The sequence below is a fragment of the Opisthocomus hoazin genome, chromosome 8 (assembly GCF_030867145.1).
Source record: "Opisthocomus hoazin isolate bOpiHoa1 chromosome 8, bOpiHoa1.hap1, whole genome shotgun sequence".
Taxonomy (NCBI): domain Eukaryota; kingdom Metazoa; phylum Chordata; class Aves; order Opisthocomiformes; family Opisthocomidae; genus Opisthocomus; species Opisthocomus hoazin.
Window position 1 is genome coordinate 66,200,489 of NC_134421.1, and position 19,002 is coordinate 66,219,490.

The following is a 19,002-nucleotide window of genomic DNA, read 5'->3' on the forward strand; positions in this document are numbered from 1 at the left end:
TTTCAGGCCACAAGTGGAAGCAAGGAATGTGGTCAAAGGAAGAAATTGACATTTTGATGAGTAACATCGAACGTTATTTAAAGGTAGGTGTTAGAGTATGTTATCTGCTAGTTGGCATGGTGATGCAGCTCCTGCTAGAAACCAGCTTTCTTCAGTACTTCCCAGAATATGCAATAAGTGGTTCCGATCAGTTTGTAGTAGAAACTGTCGTTACCCATTTGAAATACATAAGAAAATTGTATCTATGTGCAGGATTTAAGAGTATTGAATGTAACACTGCTTTTAATTTTTGTGCTGAATATAATCCATTTTAAAATTTCGTGTCAGGGTGCTCAAGTGGCCTAATCTCTTTCTCTGAATATACATCACTCATGAAACCTTTGGTGAAGATGAAGGAAGAAAATTTCACTAGGAGTAGAGATAATTTTTCTTACAAAGCATTGAGTACAACTTCCAGACTTCTTTAATGACATATCTGTATTTGTTTACTACACTGACAGGATGCCTGTATCTGCTGTCTTCCCCTTAATATATCGGTGTCAGACTGCAGTGTAAGAATAGGCATGCGGTTAACATGCTGACAGTGGGAATTGCCCATAAGTCATATTTGTGGTAGGCTTACAGCTGAGAGTTATCTGAGCTGAGCCCTTACAGCTGAGAATATATAGCCTGGATATTACAGGTTCCCCAGCCTTCATTTGTGGATCAAAAAAGAATTCAGTCTTCATTGATATAAAAATCCTCGATATTAGTGGTAGAAATGTGTGCCTGCCCACACATGTATTAGAATTTCTGCTGCGAAATCATTCATAGATAATATTATTCTTTAAATTTGGAGAGGCTTTTTTAAGCTAACTTTTTTGAGTTACTGCTACTCATTTGATTTAAATATTTTCCTATTTATCTGCTTTCTTGTACTGCTTGGAATAATTGAAATATATTGATTTTTAATTTAAGCTGAAGTTAAACTAAAGCTTTCCTTTTATACTTAGCTCCAGTAGTTTTGTATCAAATTTGCTTTGAGTTTCCATCAGAACGAGAATAGCTTAATTGGAAAAAAATTTGCTTTCAGATAAGGAATATCTAAAATTATGTAATAAATTGATTTACACTGTTTTACAACCTTCCCTCATATGACCCCAGGCTAATTCTGCTAGAGTATATTTTCCATGACGTTCTAAATGCCGCATCAATTTTTGATCTTAAAATATACATTGAACAGATTTTTCTAAATGTGAATGAAAGTTAGAGCTTCCGTGTCTACCTGGACTCCAGTGTAAAAAACTCTAGTGCTCAAGGGTTTGTATTTGAGGTAGCTAATTCATAAATACTCAGTTTAACGTTTGGACTCTAGTCTGAGATACATAGAAAGTTGTGTAATAGTATGTGAGGCTTCAGTTCTTATGAGTTCTGCTTCTTGATTTCTAGGAGACTTTATCTAAGGTGTGTTGTTTGTGGTTTGTTTTGTCTTTAAATGCTTTCTTCTAGGCACGTGGAATAAAAGATGCCACTGAAATTATATTTGAAATGTCAAAAGATGAAAGAAAAGATTTCTACAGGACAATAGCTTGGGGTCTGAATCGGCCTCTCTTTGCTGTCTATAGAAGAGTTCTTCGCATGTATGATGACAGAAACCATGTTGGAAAGTATGAAAACCTCTAATGCTGCATGGTTTTATTGGTATGAGTAGGGTCACATATTTGATGTTTGACATGTTATATGAGATACAGAAGATTCTTGCCAACAGACCTAGCTCTTCCTAATGATGAGTCACCTCTGCTGAATTCTGGTGGATCAGCCTTGACAGTAGTTGTGTTAAATCGGTGGTATCCACAACTTTAAAAAAACAAAACAAAGCAAAGGTGCAGAGAGGATTCTGATGTGCTTAGAAGACTTTGGCACAAGCATGGATCTGCTGAGATGTGACTTCTTTCTAAACCTATTACCTTGCGCTGGTTGATCTTCATCCCTGTGCCCTTAGTTTACCAGTTCATAAAGCAGTGGGTGTGGTGCCATCCAGAAATGCTGAAAAGGATGTTAGGTTTTAGTTTTTAGAGGTAGCTGAAAACTAAAAATACCATCTCAATTACGTTTGGTTTTTTTTGTGGAAATGCAGCCTTATGGTGATTGTTAACTGAGACAGGAAGGAAAAAAATAGCTGTTTATGCGAGAGACCAATACACAAAATTCTGATTCTGTCCTTAGTAGTAAGATCACTGAGGATGAGGCAAATGAGAGGAATGTAAGACCAGATAAGCTTAGAAATGCACTAATGTGGAAAATGGCATTTGTTCTTCACATTCTTTCAAAGCACTCAGTCAGATTGTTTCTTACAGCTGAAATTCCTTAATCTCTTCTTGTAACTAAATGTGTACTCTGTGGTTAGTAAAAATATTTATGATGTATGCTTTTTGTTTAAAATAATGTCATTTTATTTACCCCTTGCTTAGGTATACTCCTGAGGAAATTCAAAAGCTTAAAGAGTAAGTCTCTTTATTAATGAGATCACACTGCCTTGTTTATATTTAAAAGCTTGAGTAGTTTTTACAGGTTTTGTTATATGAAGTCTCTGAAGAGTTACAAGTAAATTTGACTGTTCCAACTCTATCGGAAAACAGTCATTACTAAATTAATCTGAAAAATGAATCTAAATTTGTATTATTGTTTTATATTTTCTAGTGTGTATTCAGGATGTAAGCAATAGGCAACAGAGTTCTAAAGCAAGCCTTGTGTTGTAACGAGTAATGTTTCAGATTTTTGCAGTTACATTTGTGAAAAACAGAAATTCCCTTTCTTCATGAAACCTGAGCAAAGCTTATTTCTAAAGAAAGTGGCAGATCAAGGATAGGATCTCCCCAGTGAAGTGTTAGAGATGCATAGATTGTCAGTAAGGCTGTTTGATTGTGACTATGAACCTGATAGGTTAAGGAGGAGGGCCTGCAGACTTTTATCTCCTCTTGCAGCTTTCCAGGGTTGAGCACTTTGAAGAAACCGTATTGGACTGCAGGAAGGAAGGGAGTATATTTCATTGTGCTGATGGATATGTTTGGATCAATTGAGCTGGTTTCTGTCATTCGCAAGGTGCCTGTGGTTCCAGATGTGTTAAAAGTAGTCATGGCTCAACAAGTTAAGCAACCTGTTGTCATGAGTGGGAGGAAAATAGTAGTTAAAATTATGAACATGATTATGTAGTGTTTTGCCTAATTTAAATTGTAGGGTGCCTGGGTTTTCATCAGGCAGTATTTAGATTTCTCAAGTGATCTCTATACCACGAGAAAACCCTTGAGTGACTTGCGTAGAATGGATGTTGGCTGTTGCTCTAAACATGCATATTGTGTTTAACACAGTAATGAAGCCTCACAGCCTTCCTGCAAGACAGATATTAAACGTTTTGTAAGTGAGTATCCTGTGGCTTAGCTGGACTAAAAGGCCTCTAGAAACACAGAGAACAATTATCAGTGTCATCTAGCTGGATTTGTGCAAAGCCTGGGCAAACCTCTCGAAGTTCAACATGGCCAAGCGCAAGGTCCTGCACATGGGTCAGGGCAGTCCCAAGCACAAGCACAGGCTGAGCGGAGAATGGACTGAGAGCAGCCCTGAGGAGAAGGGCTTGGGGGTGTTGGTTGACCAGAAGCTTAACACGACCCAGCCATTTTCACTCGCAGCCCAGAAGACCAACCGTACCCTGGGCTGCATCGAAAGAAGTGTGGCCAGCATGTTGAGGGAAGGGATTCTGCTCCTCTGCTCCGCTCTGGAGAGACCCCACTGGGAGTCTTCTGTCCAGCTCTGGAGCCCTCAGCACAGGACAGACCTGGAGCTGTTGGAGCGGGGCCAGAGGAGGCCACAAAAATGGTTCGAGGGCTGGAGCACCTCTGCTATGAGGAAAGGCTGAGAGAGTTGGGGCTGTTCAGCCTGGAGAAGACATGGCTCTGGAGAGATCTTATTGCAGCCTTCCAGTGCCTGAAGGGGCCTGCAAGAAAGCTGGAGAGGGACTTTTTACAAGGGCCTGTAAGCATGTAGTGATAGGACATGGGGTAATGGCTTTATACTCAAAGAGGGTAGATTTAGACTGGATACAAGGAACAAATTGTTTATGATGAAGTTGGTGAGGCCCTGGCACAGGTTGCCCAGAGAAGCTGTGGCTGCCCCCTCCCTGGAGGTGTTCAAGGCCAGGTTGGACGGGGCTTTGAGCAGCCTGGTCTGGTGGAAGATGTCCCTGCCAGTGGCAGCAGGCTTGGAACAAGATGATCTATAAGGTCGCCTCCAACACAAACTGTTCTATGATTCTATCACAGCAAATTTGTTAATACTCTAGTATCCAAGTGACTCCCCATTCTGCCTTTAAGCCTGTAAAGCGCATGTTTATCCTGTTCTTATTCATGCGTATTTGATATTTTGGTAATCTCTTAACTGTAGTGCTAACGAGCATGTTTCTATTTAGGCTGAGAATAAAGCATGGTAACGATTGGGCCACAATAGGAGCTGCACTGGGGAGAAGTGCTTCATCTGTAAAAGATCGATGTAGATTGATGAAAGATACCTGCAACACAGGTGAGGTAAATGCTGGTGTCAGGAATGGATATTCTAGTTAGAACTGTCACCTTTGCCTTTGTCAACGGCGTTCTCAGAGACGTGTGACCCCTAACTGAGGAACGTACAGTGTGAAATCTGGGGACCTTGTTAGGATGTATTTGGTATGGGTTTCTCCAGTTTCATTTCTTAAACACCCCAACACTCAGTTTATTTTTGCTGTCCATTATTCATCATATGTTTATGCCACTGGAGCATATTTTATTGAGGTGGATTAAGACGTACTTGCCTTTGTGTTTAATGTTCATAAACATACACTGTGTATTTGGTGTCAGTTAAGACAGATGCACTTAGGGAGTAAAGTATTGTTTATTTCATAGTGTGTATATACAAATAGAAGGGAAGATTAGCCAGACCTCATGTAATTAGCATATACTAAATGATAGCATGGTTACTTTACTTGAACTGATATGATTCAGATAGCTTGCACCAGTTTGGTTTGGTCAGGATTTTGGTAAGTTCTGTGTGACTTCGTTCATCTGCCAGAGGAAGAGAAGAGAAAGAAACTTGGCAGCAAAACAATGGAATTATGCATTTGTTAGTCAAGAATGGATATAATAAAAATATTTAGCAAGCAAGAACAGTTACATCTTCGCAAGTCAATATTTGCCTCTGGAATAAGATGCTAGGCACTGAAGATAAATGCCTGTTGACATGTTACAGATCAGAACAGGCGGCATCTGCTGTTAGTTAAGTTGGAGGGGTTTTCTCTCTTTCAGGAAAGTGGACAGAGAAAGAAGAAAAAAGACTAGCAGAAGTAGTGCATGAGCTAACTAGCACAGAACCAGGTGACATTGTCACACAAGGTGTATCATGGGCTGCCGTAGCAGAACGGGTCGGGACGCGCTCTGAAAAGCAATGCCGCTCTAAATGGCTCAACTATCTCAACTGGAAACAAAGTGGGGGCACTGAGTGGACCAAGGAAGATGAAATAAATCTGATCTTGAGGTTTGTTATTTCATTTACTTTCAGAGGTTCATAATAGATGATGCTAGCAGGATTCCATTGGGGTCCTTTTTGCTGGTTTCTTAGACACTAAAAACTCTAGAACCCTCCAAAAATCACTGCTGTGTGTACAGTTCCCAGAGATTTATTATTGAACGTATTTTTTGTTTTTTGTTTTTTTAGTGAATGTTAGTGTTCGTGAAAGGTGTCAGATTGAAAACCCTGGAGACTGAAGTCTTCTTTATTCCACAGAAAAGGTACAGCACAGGCAGCGACCGTGCAAGCTTCCCACACGTTGCCCCACCAATGCGCTTTCACCCTTAACTGGAGGGTAGTTCAGTCTCCCTGCCCGTTCAGTCCTTGGCCTCTCTGCTGAGATGACCAACAAGGGTCAAGTGTGGTGGTGGTTTCTGTGATGTGGACGTCTTGTCTACAAAGAACTAAACCGAGACTGCAAATTAATTTCATGTAGGCCACCAAACACTGATTGGATATCAGCATCTTTGACTACATTTGAACTGGCAACCTGGTAGTAACTTTGGAAATCTTTTGCTCTCTCCAGTCCTTCTCCCATTTTGAATGCCTTTAACTCAGGCTTTTTAGCCAGTGGATTTTTATGGGTTGATAGTTTTGGGTGGGAATAAAAAGCCAAGACCTACAGGGAATCTAAACATTATTTACAGAGCACTATTTACTAATTTACTGAAGCTGTTTGACTTGAACTCAAAATGAGAAACCTGATTCCACATTTCAGAATGTGCTGGTTATCTGGTTATAATTATTAGTACTTCTGTACGAGTGGTATCTGCTTTGGTCTGTCCAGATATCCTTAATTCATCCTACAGGGCGGTTTGGTTGTTCTGAGTAGCTTTTTTATTTTTTCCCTTTTTGTTTTCTGGTTTGTTTGTTTGGGGTGTTTTTTTTTTTGGTTGGTTGGTTTTTTGGTTTGGGTTTTTTTTGTTTGGTTTTTTTTTAGCTAGCAAGAGTATTCACCGCAGTTTCTTGCTTTGTGAAGAGAACTTTTCTTAACTTCCACAAAAATCTTTTCCCTCTCATTATTCACATCTCTTTCATGTGCTCCAGGTACAGATGAGCTGGAGGCAATTCAGAGATATTTATAGTGTTCAAAGAGATTCTGGTAGCATCCAGTGTGTGCATAGCATCTGCCAAAATCATGTGAACACTGTCCCTTACCTGGAGAGCCTAATGGGATTGATTTATGAGGAACTGTTTGACTTCATCTACTTTGGCTAAGAAGCATCTGAGAGGAGGCAAAATTCTATGTTAAGGACGGATGAGTGTTATTTAGGAGAAAACAGAAGTAAATATCATAACATGAAATTAATTAAGTGAAAGTTCAGAATGAATCTCAGAAAGTATTTCCTGCCTGGGCGTTGTGTTTGGGGAATGGTTTTCCAAAGAGAAAAGATGCAAGTACCATCATTTGGAATGCTTCACAATAATCTGATCAAACTCCTAATGTATGTGCAAATAAGGACAATAATCCTGCATGGCAAGGAGATGGACTGGATCATCTAACAGGTCTAGTCCATCTTCTGTTGTTTATGATTCTGCTTGACCTCTGGCAGCGTGGAGCCTTGGAAGCCTATGTCGATTCATGAGCTCTGGTGGACTGTTCACTAGCATGCCATTTTGCCACTGTTACGTGTGACAAGACCGGAGATGTGCAACACCCCTTCCAGTCTGGAGGGTAGTTTCTAACAGGTAAATATTTTCTGTATCCTGCCAGGATAGCGGAACTTGAAGTTTCTGATGAAAATGACATCAATTGGGATTTACTAGCTGAAGGATGGAGTAGTGTCCGTTCACCACAGTGGCTTCGGAGTAAATGGTGGACCATTAAAAGACAGATTGCAAACCACAAAGATGTTTCATTCCCTGGTAATGTACTACTTGCACACTTCTCTTCTGAAAGCTGCTTTCACAAATGTCAAAGGAACATGGCTGCATTTTGTTGTCTGCTTAAAGCATTGCTGGCCAAAGAGCAACATTGCTCCTTTGCTGGAAGTTACTGACCCTCTAGATCTGCTGGCTGAATTGCTCCTACAAGCAATCCTTAATTGTTTCAGTCAAAACAAGCCAAGCTGATGTATACAACTAAACTAGATTTTGACAACTCCCCTCACTTTGGCTAAAGTGAGACCATGTATATTTAAGCAGCTCACCTGTCAGATCCCAGATGATGATCTTTGGTATGGAGGTGCAACAGGGATATGTATCTGCAGCCTAACAGTATTGCCTCAGATTAGATCTGTTACCTTACCATGTTAAAATGTAATCTGCGTGAGGTGCTGAACCTTAGGTGAAGAAAGAAGGTAGATCTACTACGAGCTGCACTGTGAGGAAAAGGGGAGGAATCAGAAGTATAGAACTCCCTAAATACGTTTCTCACAGCTCTCATTCTTGGTCAGGGAAACTAGCACCTGAGCCAAAGGGTATTTCAGTCTCTGTGACCTTTCATTCAGTCCTCCTTTTCTCTGTCTTGGGGGGAGGAAAAAAAATCAGTCACGTCATAATGAAAAGGGTGATTTAATGGACACTTTTGCTGTGGTCATCAGTGTAGTTATATATTAGTCGTGCCTGGAGGCTGCAATTGAGAGGGTAGCCCTGTTATGCTTAATGTGGTATAAACCATATGTTAATAGGCAGTTGTTGCATCAAATAATTCATCCTATAAATACACCACTGCATCAACAGGATCCATGCTCTTTCACCAGGTGAAATATCATGCGGTCGAGAGTGGGAGATACTTAAGCAGTTCTCTGTATTGAATGCTAGAAAAGCAGAGCCCTCAACTTTTGTAACCTTATATATGTCAACCACTCCTTCAGTGGGACCAAAGTGATCATAGAGAAGAAAAGTGGGCAGTGTTATTGGAGCAGTGGGCCGCTTCATGCATAGATGAAGAATTGTAGTATAGCCACTGCGAGATTAATTCCTTCTTGGTCCCCATTTCCAGTGACACCTAAGGATTAGCTTTGCTCATTATCAACCTCTTGAACAAATCTGCTTCCATGTTTTGTAAGAGTGGAGGGTTTATTTCTAGCAGCACTACACAACTAGCAATACTGGAACTTGATTGTAGCTTGGGGATATACCATACATGTTTTCAGGGAGGTCCAGAATTTTATGAGCTTTTCTTTTTTACTTCCCAGCATCCTAAAATGTCTAGGTTCCTTGAGAAAATAAAATTCACTCCAGTAGTTGACTATAAATGTGTTTTATGTATGTGCTAAATTTCTAGTTGATTTGTCTGTATAAATGAAGTTCCAAATTCAGAAGGATTTTGGTTACTTTTTTCATCTTGGATTAATCTCACATGCAAGATTTCAAATGTGCTTCTTCAGCATGCCTTAGCATGAATATTCTTTCTCCCAGTGCTGATAAAGGGTCTTAAACAACTCCATGAGAACCAAAAAAACAATCCAGGGCACCAGCTTTCGGAGAACAAACCTGGGAGTGGATTACCAAACACTAATTCCAGTTCGGGCGTTCAACACGTGCAGATTCGAGTGGCTCGCTTAGAGGAGAACGCAGGCAGCGCACCAAGCCCCGTGGCAGCTTTGCAGATTCCAGTCCAGATTACCCATGTCTGTAAGTAGCTGAAATGAACGACTCGCTGTAGTCTAACGTAACGAAGCCTAAAGCTTTCTTATGTTAAGGTGGTGAAGGAGGAGTGGACATGTCTTAAAGAATTTTATTAATTCTGCATTGATCTTGCCTAACTTGATTAAGGATTTCTGGATTTCATTTGCCCATTTCTAACTTTGTTAGGCAAACGTAGGTATTAGTGTGACAATAGTACCAAGAAGCTGCAACTGGAGCTCCTGGACATAGGGGTTGTAGGTGTCTGTCTGTGTGCATGCACGCAGGAGCTTGCCATATAACGTGTTCTTTGAAAAGGCATCAGTATACAAACCTCTTAATGAAGATGCAGTATGTATGTTTATTCCTTAAGTTTCTTCTGGTAGTTCTTGTCCAGAACAATGAATATCATGTACCAAGATCTCCTTTTGTAAAATATTGTCTTGGTTTAACCCCAGCTGGCAACTCAGCACCACACAGTCGCTTGCTCACTCCCCCCCAGCGGGGTGGGGGGGAGAATTGGAAGGGTAAAAGTGAGAAAACTCGTGGTTTGAGATAAAGACAGTTTAATAGGTAAAGCAAAAGCCCCACATGCAAGCAAAGCAAAACAAGGAGTTCATTCACTGCTTCCCATCAGCAGGCAGGTGTTCAGCCATCTCCGGGAGAGCAGGGCTCCATCACGCGTAATGGTTACTGGGGAAGACAAACGGCATCACTCTGAGTGTCCACCCCTTCCTTCCCCCAGCTTTATGTGCTGAGCCTGACATCGTATGGTACAGAATATCCCTTTGGTCAGTTCAGGTCAGCTGTCCCGGCTGTGTCCCCTCCCAGTTTCTTGTGCATCCCCAGCCCGCTCGCTGGTGGGGTGGGGCGAGAAGCAGAAAAGGCCTTGACGCTGTGTAAGCGCTGCTTAACAGTAATGAAAACCTCTCTACATTATCAAAGTTTTCAAGACAAATGCAAAATATAGCCCCCAGCTAGCTACTATGGAGAAAATTAACTCTAGCCCAGCCAAAACCGGCACAAATATATACACTGCTATGTGTAAGTTCTGATGAAGGAAACTGAAGGGAAGGTATATAATGCTTTTTCTAGTCCTGCTCTTTATTATACAGTTATTTCTAGGCACAAACGCTCTGGGAGCTGTTAGCTGCCGAGTCACGTTGAAGTTCAGCTGACCATCTGCTCTAACCACTGCATTTTTTTTCAAGTTGGTGCTTCCCATGCTCTTAAGGATTAGCTTTGCTCATTATCAAACATATATTACCAGATCTACTTTGATTGTAGTGCTTATTGTTTGTGACTAATCTTATTAAGTAATTCCAGTCACTCCAATCCAGTCACTCCATATGCAGCCTGTCATCTCCATTGGATACTATTTTGCACTATTTGTAATTTGTGAATTTTGTTAGGAGAATTTAGTGCTTCAGTCTTGCTGATTACAAAATTAGTTAATCAGGCTAAGAACTGGTTCTTCAGGCTATGACTAGATAGGCATTTGATAAACAATTTGCTGTTTATAATTCTACTAGATTAGCCTATCTTAATCTACTTATTAATTGCCATCTTCATGTTGTCTGGTTTATTTTTCAATTAGAATGACATGCAATACCAAGCCAAGAAGTTTTTATCTGTCGTAACACGTCAGTTGTCTCAGACTTTGAACCAAGCTTGGTCAGAGCTGTTGGGTTTTGATGAGCAGACAAGATGTGCTGGTATTCTGTAACTTTTGGTCCTTTCTGAATTCAGTCCTGTAGTGGTTATTTTGTGATGTCACTTGCCGCTGTCTGCCTATCAAGCCTTTTTCCCCTGAACCTGTTAGCCAGTTTCAGCTGCATTTGACAGAAGGCTGAAGATTTCAGAGGGGTCAATTCCTGTAAGCTTTATGAACATAACTGGCTAGGTAACAGACAGGCCACACTTTACAGTTCTCTGCTACTAGGTGCCAGGAAATCTGCAGCAGGAAACCTTGAACTACAACAACAAAAGCTTCAAAATTGGAGCTTGTGTCTTCTTAAGAGACCAAAATTATTCTACTTTGAAGCCACAGAGTCTGAGATGGCCAAGTTTCTAGTGCTTGGAGCACTGCTGTTGTCATGTAGGGTCTTTTGCCCTTTCAGTATTTATGGAATCACTAGATAATCCCAGGCAAAGTATTATTTTGCCCCCAGCTTCCTGGAACTTGTGAGTTTTTTAAGAATAAGTAAAAATCATATTTATGGTTCTGAATAGTTTTTTTGATATTCTGTAAAGCTTTGGGTGCAAGCTGTTTGGACCTGATGATCTTGAAATATCTGATACGTAATCTGTTTTCAGTGCTTCTCTTCGTTACTTTTAGAATTAATGAGGATAATTGCATAAATAATTACTTGTAGTAAGAACACTTACAGCTTTTATACGCTGCAATTATAACACACAGGGTAGGGAAATATCTTGGGGAGCACCTGTTGTTTCATCAGTGGTGGACATACTGTGGAAGGCAGAAAAGGTTAAAAATACAAAAAAAAAAAATAGGTCTATAGGAAACATCGCAATATTAAACCTGACACCAGCGTAAAACAAGTGATACATGATCCAAAGGATATCATTACACCCGAACCTCTTACAGATCTCCTTATAAAAAGTAATTAGATCACATCAGGTAACTTTATTTGTCTGCTTTTATCCTTGTGCAATAAAACCGTACTTTCTTTTGGATTGTAGAATGCCCTCTTTAAATGGTATTGTGTCTTGGGTACCAATTAGAGAACCTTGTCGTTAGGATTGCAGCCAGTTTTCTTTTTCTTATTGCTGGAATTAATAGTACCCTGCTATGTAGTAATTATAGTGTGCTGTGCTCTCTGCAGGGCTGAAACATTTTGGTTGACATACTTTGTTTTGTTTTTTTTTTCTTCCTTTTGCAGCCTCAACCGATTCCCCTGCTGCTACTGTTGACTCTGAGACAATAACACTAAACAGTGGAACACTACAGACCTTTGAGATTCTTCCAGTAAGTAACAGAGAACTGATATTTGTAACTGTATTTTTTCTTCTAAGCACAGCTACTTCTTAGACTGTGGAACTGTGCATTTCCAAAAAAAAACAGTTCTCAAGTGGAAAAAGGAAGTTAAGAGATCTAAAACTTAAAAGTTCAAAGCAGTGTATTTCTAAAGGTGTAATTTGTTAGAACTGTGGAGTAAAATGTGAATTAGTCAAGTGTTTTAAATCTGTCTTAATGCCATAAAGCTGTGAAGTTTTCCTTTGGTTCTTTTTGTTGAAATCTGACACAACAGAGCCAGAGGAAGCTCCCAGCAAGTAAAGATTCTCTCAGTGCCGTTGTATCGTAATTTATAGCATAGTTTCTCTTTCATCTCGGTGTTAAGAGTCAGTTGAATTTGTTCCTTTCTTACCTGCTGTTGTACAGCATAATACAGTCCTGCTTAGCCTTAAGACTTGGCTTGGTAGCCTAAGGCTATAGATGAGTTTTCTTCTACTTCTCAAGTGCAGTACAGCAGTCAGTGTGGTGGGGATTGGATTAGTTTGTTTGTTTGTTTTCCAGGGGAGTTACAGTTAGTTACAGTTAGGCTAGTTCATGCAAATAAGCATGCTCTGAGTGCTCGGTGTGCTCGGGAAGGCAGCGTGTTTGGGTATTAAACTTGTGTTGTCTTCTGTAGTCTTTCCATCTCCAGCCGACTGGAACACCAGGTACTTACTTACTACAGACGAGCTCAAGCCAAGGCCTTCCTTTAACACTGACGACTAGTCCTACCATGACCTTAACAGCTGCCGCTGCTCCAGCCTCCCCGGAACAGATCATAGTTCATGCCTTATCGGTATGTATTTTGAGCAGTGAAAAGACTGGAGTTTGGGCAGTGGGAGGAGAGCAGCATAATAATGGAGGCCCCTATACATGCACGTTAAATTTGTAAAGCAGTTCGTAAGTCATAACAGTGTTACTTTGCCTAAAATACCAAGAGTGAGAATTTCTTTTTTTTTTTTGTATTGTTTTTAAAAAATAACTTCAAGTTGCATCAAAACTTAGCTTAAGTAAGCAGAGTAGCTCTTCCTGTGGTTGAGCGGGATGTCTCCATCTAGTGGCTTGCCTCAGCAAAACAAAATATTACGGTTTCCTGATGCTTTCAGCTGCTCTCACAAACGAATATCGGCGTTCACAAAACTTGCATGGCAGTGACAGTATTACTTTTTATTAGAGGGAAGGAAGGGGAAGCAAACTGGAGATTGAGTATTCAGGGGAAAAAAAGCTCTGGTCTTTTGAATCTACAGTGATCCTTTCCTGAACAGCTGTCTGTTTCATACTACATATTTATTTGTGAATTACAGAACAGTTGACACAAAATTCAGTCTACAAATTCATCTTCTAAGGCCAGGAATGGTCAACAGATGATCTGGGCTGGCATACTGTATATGTAAAAATCTAAATTACACTTGGTAATGAGTTCTTTGAATCGTTTTGCTTTTTTTTTTGCTGAAAGATTTGAAGATACTTGGAGGAAGGTCTGTGACTTTTTTGGGTTTTTGTTTGTTTCTTTTTGCAAATACTGCTTACAGCCAGAGCACTTGTTAAACACAAGTGACAACGTCACAGTGCAGTGCCACACGCCAAGTGTCATAATCCGCACCGTTGCTGCTGAAGATATCTCCTCCTCTGTCACTCAGGCAGAACTTAGTGTTGATACAGACATTCAGTCGGCTGACCTGACGGATCCTCCTGATACCCTAGAAACAAATACTTTCCCAGATGATATCCATCAGTCCAAGCTGCGTGATGAAGAGCAGTCAGCTTACAATGAAGATGATGCCTCCAAATTCAGCAGCAGGAATAGTAGTGAACTGATGGATGGAGTTATGGTAAGAACCGAAGAGGAGATTTCAGATGCCAGCCTGAAACAGGGTGAGGATTCGCACTCTGATTTACCCAGCGCTTACGTTACTGAGGTAAGGGAGTGCATGACACTTGATATGTTCCCCATCTCTGCATGGAGAATCATTTCATGGCATCCTTGACCTTTATGTTAAGCTATTCGTATGAATATGTCAGTGATTCCATGTATATCATAATTTTAAGAGCATTTTGTTCAGATCTCTGTCCTTGAGCTTTGTTAATGTGTTAGGGGTGTGAAAGTGATAGGATTTTATTTGGAACTGAGGCTGATACTTGACTTTGTCTGGAGCATTGAATACCTCACTAGCTGTGGCATTGCTTCACTACTCATGGTGCTTTGGCATGATGACCATGGAAAGCAGGACTATTACTGGCACCGAACAGTTGCCTTTATCTGATTACTGTTTGATGCCGTTGCTTTAAACTAGGCTGTTAATTGTCCAACACACACACTTTACAGGTAGACAGACTGCTGAGCAAGGGCGGTGAGGTAGAGATTCAGCTTGTGCTATGTGAATCAAATAACATATTTCTAGGTGCACCACAGTTCCCATTTTTGAGGTAGTACTCCAGTTAAGTATCTGTTAAACTGGAATTTGAGTTTATCCAAATTAGTTCAGGCATTTGGATTGTTTATACTAAATTTCTCCATCTTTCAGTTGCTGGCACTGTCATAATGAGTAAGTCAAAGAAAACAGAGATGTTAAAAAGAAGATAATTCTCTTCAGTGGGTAGAAAATACCTCTTTCCTTAGAAGCTTGATTATCTTAGACTGTGGAATGATACGAGCTAGATGCGAATACCCCATCTTGTTCTCTAAAACACTGTGCTCTACAGTTGCTGTAATTCTGCTTTATCAGCCTTGAAAATCCATTGTTGATATGCTTGGACTTTGTTAGGCTTTGTCTTTATGATAGACACTGCATATCTATTACTCTCTTACAAGGAGGATTATTGTACGTCTCAACAGTCTGCTACTGCAAAAGCGTTTGAATCCCGAATACATCTGAAGCTGGGGATTACTCTTCCATTTTCTTCTTCCTTGTCTCGTGGTTGGCATAGTTGTGATAAGATTCTCAACGGCTTAGGCAGCACATCAGCTTTCTACTCTTGGTTTAAAATTTCAGCTTCTCAGGGTAGAAATAGTAAACCTTTTTTACAAACCTAGTTCCTAATTTGTAGAAATGCCTTACACCTAGCAGGCTATAGAGAGGTGCTAAACTTTATACAGTAAAACAAACTGAGTTTGTAATTTGCCTTATGCTTCTAGTCAGTTCCAAGTTTGAAGTGTGTATTTAAATTCTAGGAAATAGTGAACTGTCTGTGAGTGATTCTAAGTGAAAAGTTACTCTAGAAGGCATGCCTAAATTTTCATTTCTTTAAGTCAGTGTTATTTTTATGCACTTGCCAGTGTTGTATTGTCACTGTGGGTGTGGGTAGTGGGAAGCAGGCAGTCACGCTGCGGGGTTTTATTATTTCTGGCTGGGAAAGGTGCCCATTTGCCACAATGGCTTCTTTAGTTTTTCACGCCTCCTTTTCCCAGTTTCAAGCCTTGTAACATAATGCTTATCGTGGGCAGGTTCAGCTGTGCTCTTTGCAGAAAGCTGATTTTGCAGGTCAGGCAGACTGTGCCTTGCATGAATGGCTACATGTTTGGACTGAGTTTAAATCGCTGAGCTGCAGCACAGGTAGTCAGCTCCTTCAGCAGCACCAGGGAAGGGTTTTCAGGCAGCTACCTTTGCAAAAACGTTATGAAACTATATAGGAAAATAAGTTTTGGCATAACTAGGTGGAGGAACTTCAGGATTTTCTTGAACAGAGAGGGCTGTAACCTCTCCCAAACATTTCCTGCTCCTTCTGAAAACAGTGATAAATCCAGGTACCATCCATTCTGCCAGCAACATTTGCTGGTGTTCTGCATCAGTGATGCCTGAAGCTTGAGCAAACTTACACACAAAATCTGGAATCCAGATATCTGTGCTTATTCTGGCAGTACTTTCTAGGATCTTTTCGCTGCGTCTGCAGAGCCAGGAGTCCACCGGAGTGTGCTGTGACACTGAGTAAGCCAGAGGTATTCCTGCCATTCCAGTACTACAAGAGCCAGGGAAGAGGCGGCAGCAGCAGCTATTATGGGACTGGGAGAGAGCAGAGGCATTGACAGCTTGTATCTGGAAGGAATCAGTGTGCTGCCAATTTTCTGATATAATGAGGTTCAGCTAAAGAAGTCTGGAGGGCAAGCAAGGTACAGCAATTAAAATGGGTCTTTTGAGCTCTGTGTTCAGTAGTCAAAACTTGACACAGAAATTGTGAAACTATTAAGGTACTGCTTCAGTATCTCAGAATATCTAGACAGCAAGTAGTGGAAAAGCTTAATTATTCCTCTTCATAGACAACATTTGACTTAAAACATCACCACCTTGCAGTCTCTCCTTTCCTCTCCCCCTGCCCTCATACTGCTGACAGGGTAGAACTCGTCTCATCTTGCTTTTAGATGCCTGCACTAGGATGTAACATGTCCTATAAATGCTGAAGTAAACTAGCTCAGAGGCTGACATTTCAATTTAATGAGATAAAATTCATCCAGGGACTCTGTTGCTTTCTATGGAGCATGGCTGAGCAAAGCAGGTTTTGCTGTTTGTGCTACCCAAGAGTACACTCTCATGTACCTGTTCTTCTCTGGTGTGCAGGACCTGGGTTCTCCAACGATAGCAGAACAAGTTGATCAGCCTACAATAGATGATGAGACCGTGCTTATTGTTCCTTCTTCCCATGGTTTTATCCAGACAACGGATGACATAGACAGCGAATCAGTCTTGCCCCTGACAACTCTAACAGGTACATCAGACACTTCTTGTGGTTGATGCTGGAGCTAGGATTTATTAAATCAGTATGGCACTTTTGAGTTCCTGTGAACAACGCTTTATGCATCTTTGCTTCCTCTTAAATATTTTTCCATGTCATTGCTATGAAACTTTAAGCAAGTTGGTAACCCAGCTGGTAGCAGTAGAAGTGGAAAAAAGTCCCTCTTAACCTTCTGGGAAAAGCGTTAGAACGGTAGCTGCTTCATCACTTGCTGTTTCCATCACCGCTGAGCCTTGAATTAGTACACATAGGCTGTGAAGTAACTCTAGTGTGCACTTCTCCATGCCGGGTGCTTGAATGAAATCTGTTTCTCGGCATCTCTCGATGCCTCTGATAGTGAAGGGCTGGGCTATTTGGCGGTGTGTTTGCACAGCACTCACCTGGAAGGGCTTGCTAGATGGTGCCACGCTTCCCAATGCCAAGAGACATCTCAGACTTGGAAGCAGCACAGATATTCTCCCACTTTGGCACTTAACAAATACTCCTTTCCAGAGGAAAGATCTCCATGCAGAGCCATCAGAGGGTCAGCACTAGACCTGATGTAGTAATACCTGATGAATTCAAATGCCACTCACACCGGTTGCATCCATATTAGTCATAGCTTACCTTGAAACTAGAAATTGAGAACTGACTAGTTTGAGGAACACTCCTTAAAATTTGTTAAAATTCCAGACCGCATTTTCTAAGTGTGTCTTTTATATCTTGTTACAATGGTGCAGTAAATAGCACTAATGTACTATGTCTCTTAACAGATCCTATCCTACAGCATCACGGAGATGGGTCACACATTATTGGCTCGTCATTGGGCAGTCCTGACTCAGAAGATTCAAAGGATGTTGAAGATTTAGTGAGCTGTCACTGAGAAGCAGTAATCGTGTCCATTTTCTGTTGACCGTGTTTGCGTTGTGAATTTAGTGACAGCCCTGTGCCACATTTCCAAAGAAAGCAGTCGGTCCGTGTCTTCAAACAGAAGCTTCCAGTTTGAAATGACTGCAGCGCGCTTTCTCTGCTCAGGCTGTGTACCTCATTTTTGAAGCGTTACGGAGCAGCCAGCCGAAGCCTGATGTACTACTACGTCTCGGCCCGGGTGTTTCAGTGTTTCAAGGAACCTGCGTTGCAGTGCTCACTGCTAGGATCCACACAGTCAGTTCCGACCTGACTTGTTACTGGTGTGCTGAACTGCACGTCTGGAAAACCGGACAGCAGTCGAGGATGGTGGACTGTAGCCTCTCAGTGCCGCAGCAAGAATTAGTTTGCACATGTTTCATGAAGAATGGGTGAGGAGTTCTGCACTTACTGACTCTTGTAATACATGGAGTAAGAGACTGTTACATTTCAGGAAGAAATTTATTCCATCAAAGACTTCAGGGAGTATGGGCAGCATCATGCAGAAATGGTCTGTATTCTCGTCTCATCCGGCTTGGTGGGACGTCTCTGGCATAGGAAGAAGACACAGATGCTTATGGGACTCACCTGGCCTGCTTGTTCCCAAGGAGTCCGTTGCTGGCAACGGACAGAGCTCAGAAAGATCACTTGCGGAAAATTTTTTTCTTTCTTTCGTCACTACAGCAAGCTGAATAAAAAGGGAAGGGCTATGACAAAGGGAAGCTACTGGGACTCGCCAGCCTCCCCCCACAAGCTTGTAACTTCTTTGAGGACTGTTGTGAGTAGGCTGGAACATTTGTCTTTCTCGCTGTTTACACGACACTACCAGCCACCTCTCCAGAGGCGATTTATACAGTTAGTAGATGGGGGGGTGGTGTGGAGGTGGCAAAGTCTTGGAGAAGTAGCTCTGTGAAAAGTTGGGCACAGGGCCCCGAGGCAAAGGAAGCCAATTAATTCCTACATTTGAGGGATGAAACAGACACTAGGCTGAGCAGCAGCCTGTTAGCTAGGGATTGAGAGAAAAAGCTACAGAAACTAAAGACTCATGTATAAATTATTTTATTTATTTCTGTAATTAGCTCTTCATAATCAAGATTTGGTCTTTTTCAGTCTGTGGTTTTGTTAATGTGAAAAATAAGTTGTAGTTTCAAATGGTTGCCTAGGGAACAGAAATAATTGTATATTCAGTTTAAGCGAAATAAAGAGTATTTGTCTTACATAACTGTAAGATG

The 19,002-nt window shown here is 41.1% G+C and overlaps 1 protein-coding gene across 7 annotated transcripts in view; it reads left to right on the top strand.

Moving 5' to 3' along the window:
* DMTF1 (cyclin D binding myb like transcription factor 1) overlaps nucleotides 1–18,972 on the top strand; it is a 31,228-nt gene extending 12,256 nt beyond the window's left edge. For 5 of the 7 annotated variants that reach the window (XM_075427932.1, XM_075427928.1, XM_075427927.1 and 2 more), the window contains 12 exons: nucleotides 7–83; nucleotides 1,489–1,646; nucleotides 2,451–2,483; nucleotides 4,442–4,551; nucleotides 5,310–5,538; nucleotides 7,286–7,437; nucleotides 8,935–9,150; nucleotides 12,045–12,130; nucleotides 12,795–12,953; nucleotides 13,690–14,076; nucleotides 16,711–16,858; nucleotides 17,638–18,971. In XM_075427932.1, coding sequence (XP_075284047.1) covers nucleotides 7–83; nucleotides 1,489–1,646; nucleotides 2,451–2,483; nucleotides 4,442–4,551; nucleotides 5,310–5,538; nucleotides 7,286–7,437; nucleotides 8,935–9,150; nucleotides 12,045–12,130; nucleotides 12,795–12,953; nucleotides 13,690–14,076; nucleotides 16,711–16,858; nucleotides 17,638–17,747 — 1,865 coding nt within the window. In that variant the 3' untranslated portion in view covers nucleotides 17,748–18,971. Of the gene's footprint in view, nucleotides 1–6; nucleotides 84–1,488; nucleotides 1,647–2,450; nucleotides 2,484–4,441; nucleotides 4,552–5,309; nucleotides 5,539–7,285; nucleotides 7,438–8,934; nucleotides 9,151–12,044; nucleotides 12,131–12,794; nucleotides 12,954–13,689; nucleotides 14,077–16,710; nucleotides 16,859–17,637 lie in introns of all 7 variants that reach the window. The other 2 variants (XM_075427933.1, XM_075427931.1) reach the window with 2 other exon arrangements.
* The last annotated feature ends 30 nt before the right edge of the window (nucleotides 18,973–19,002 follow it).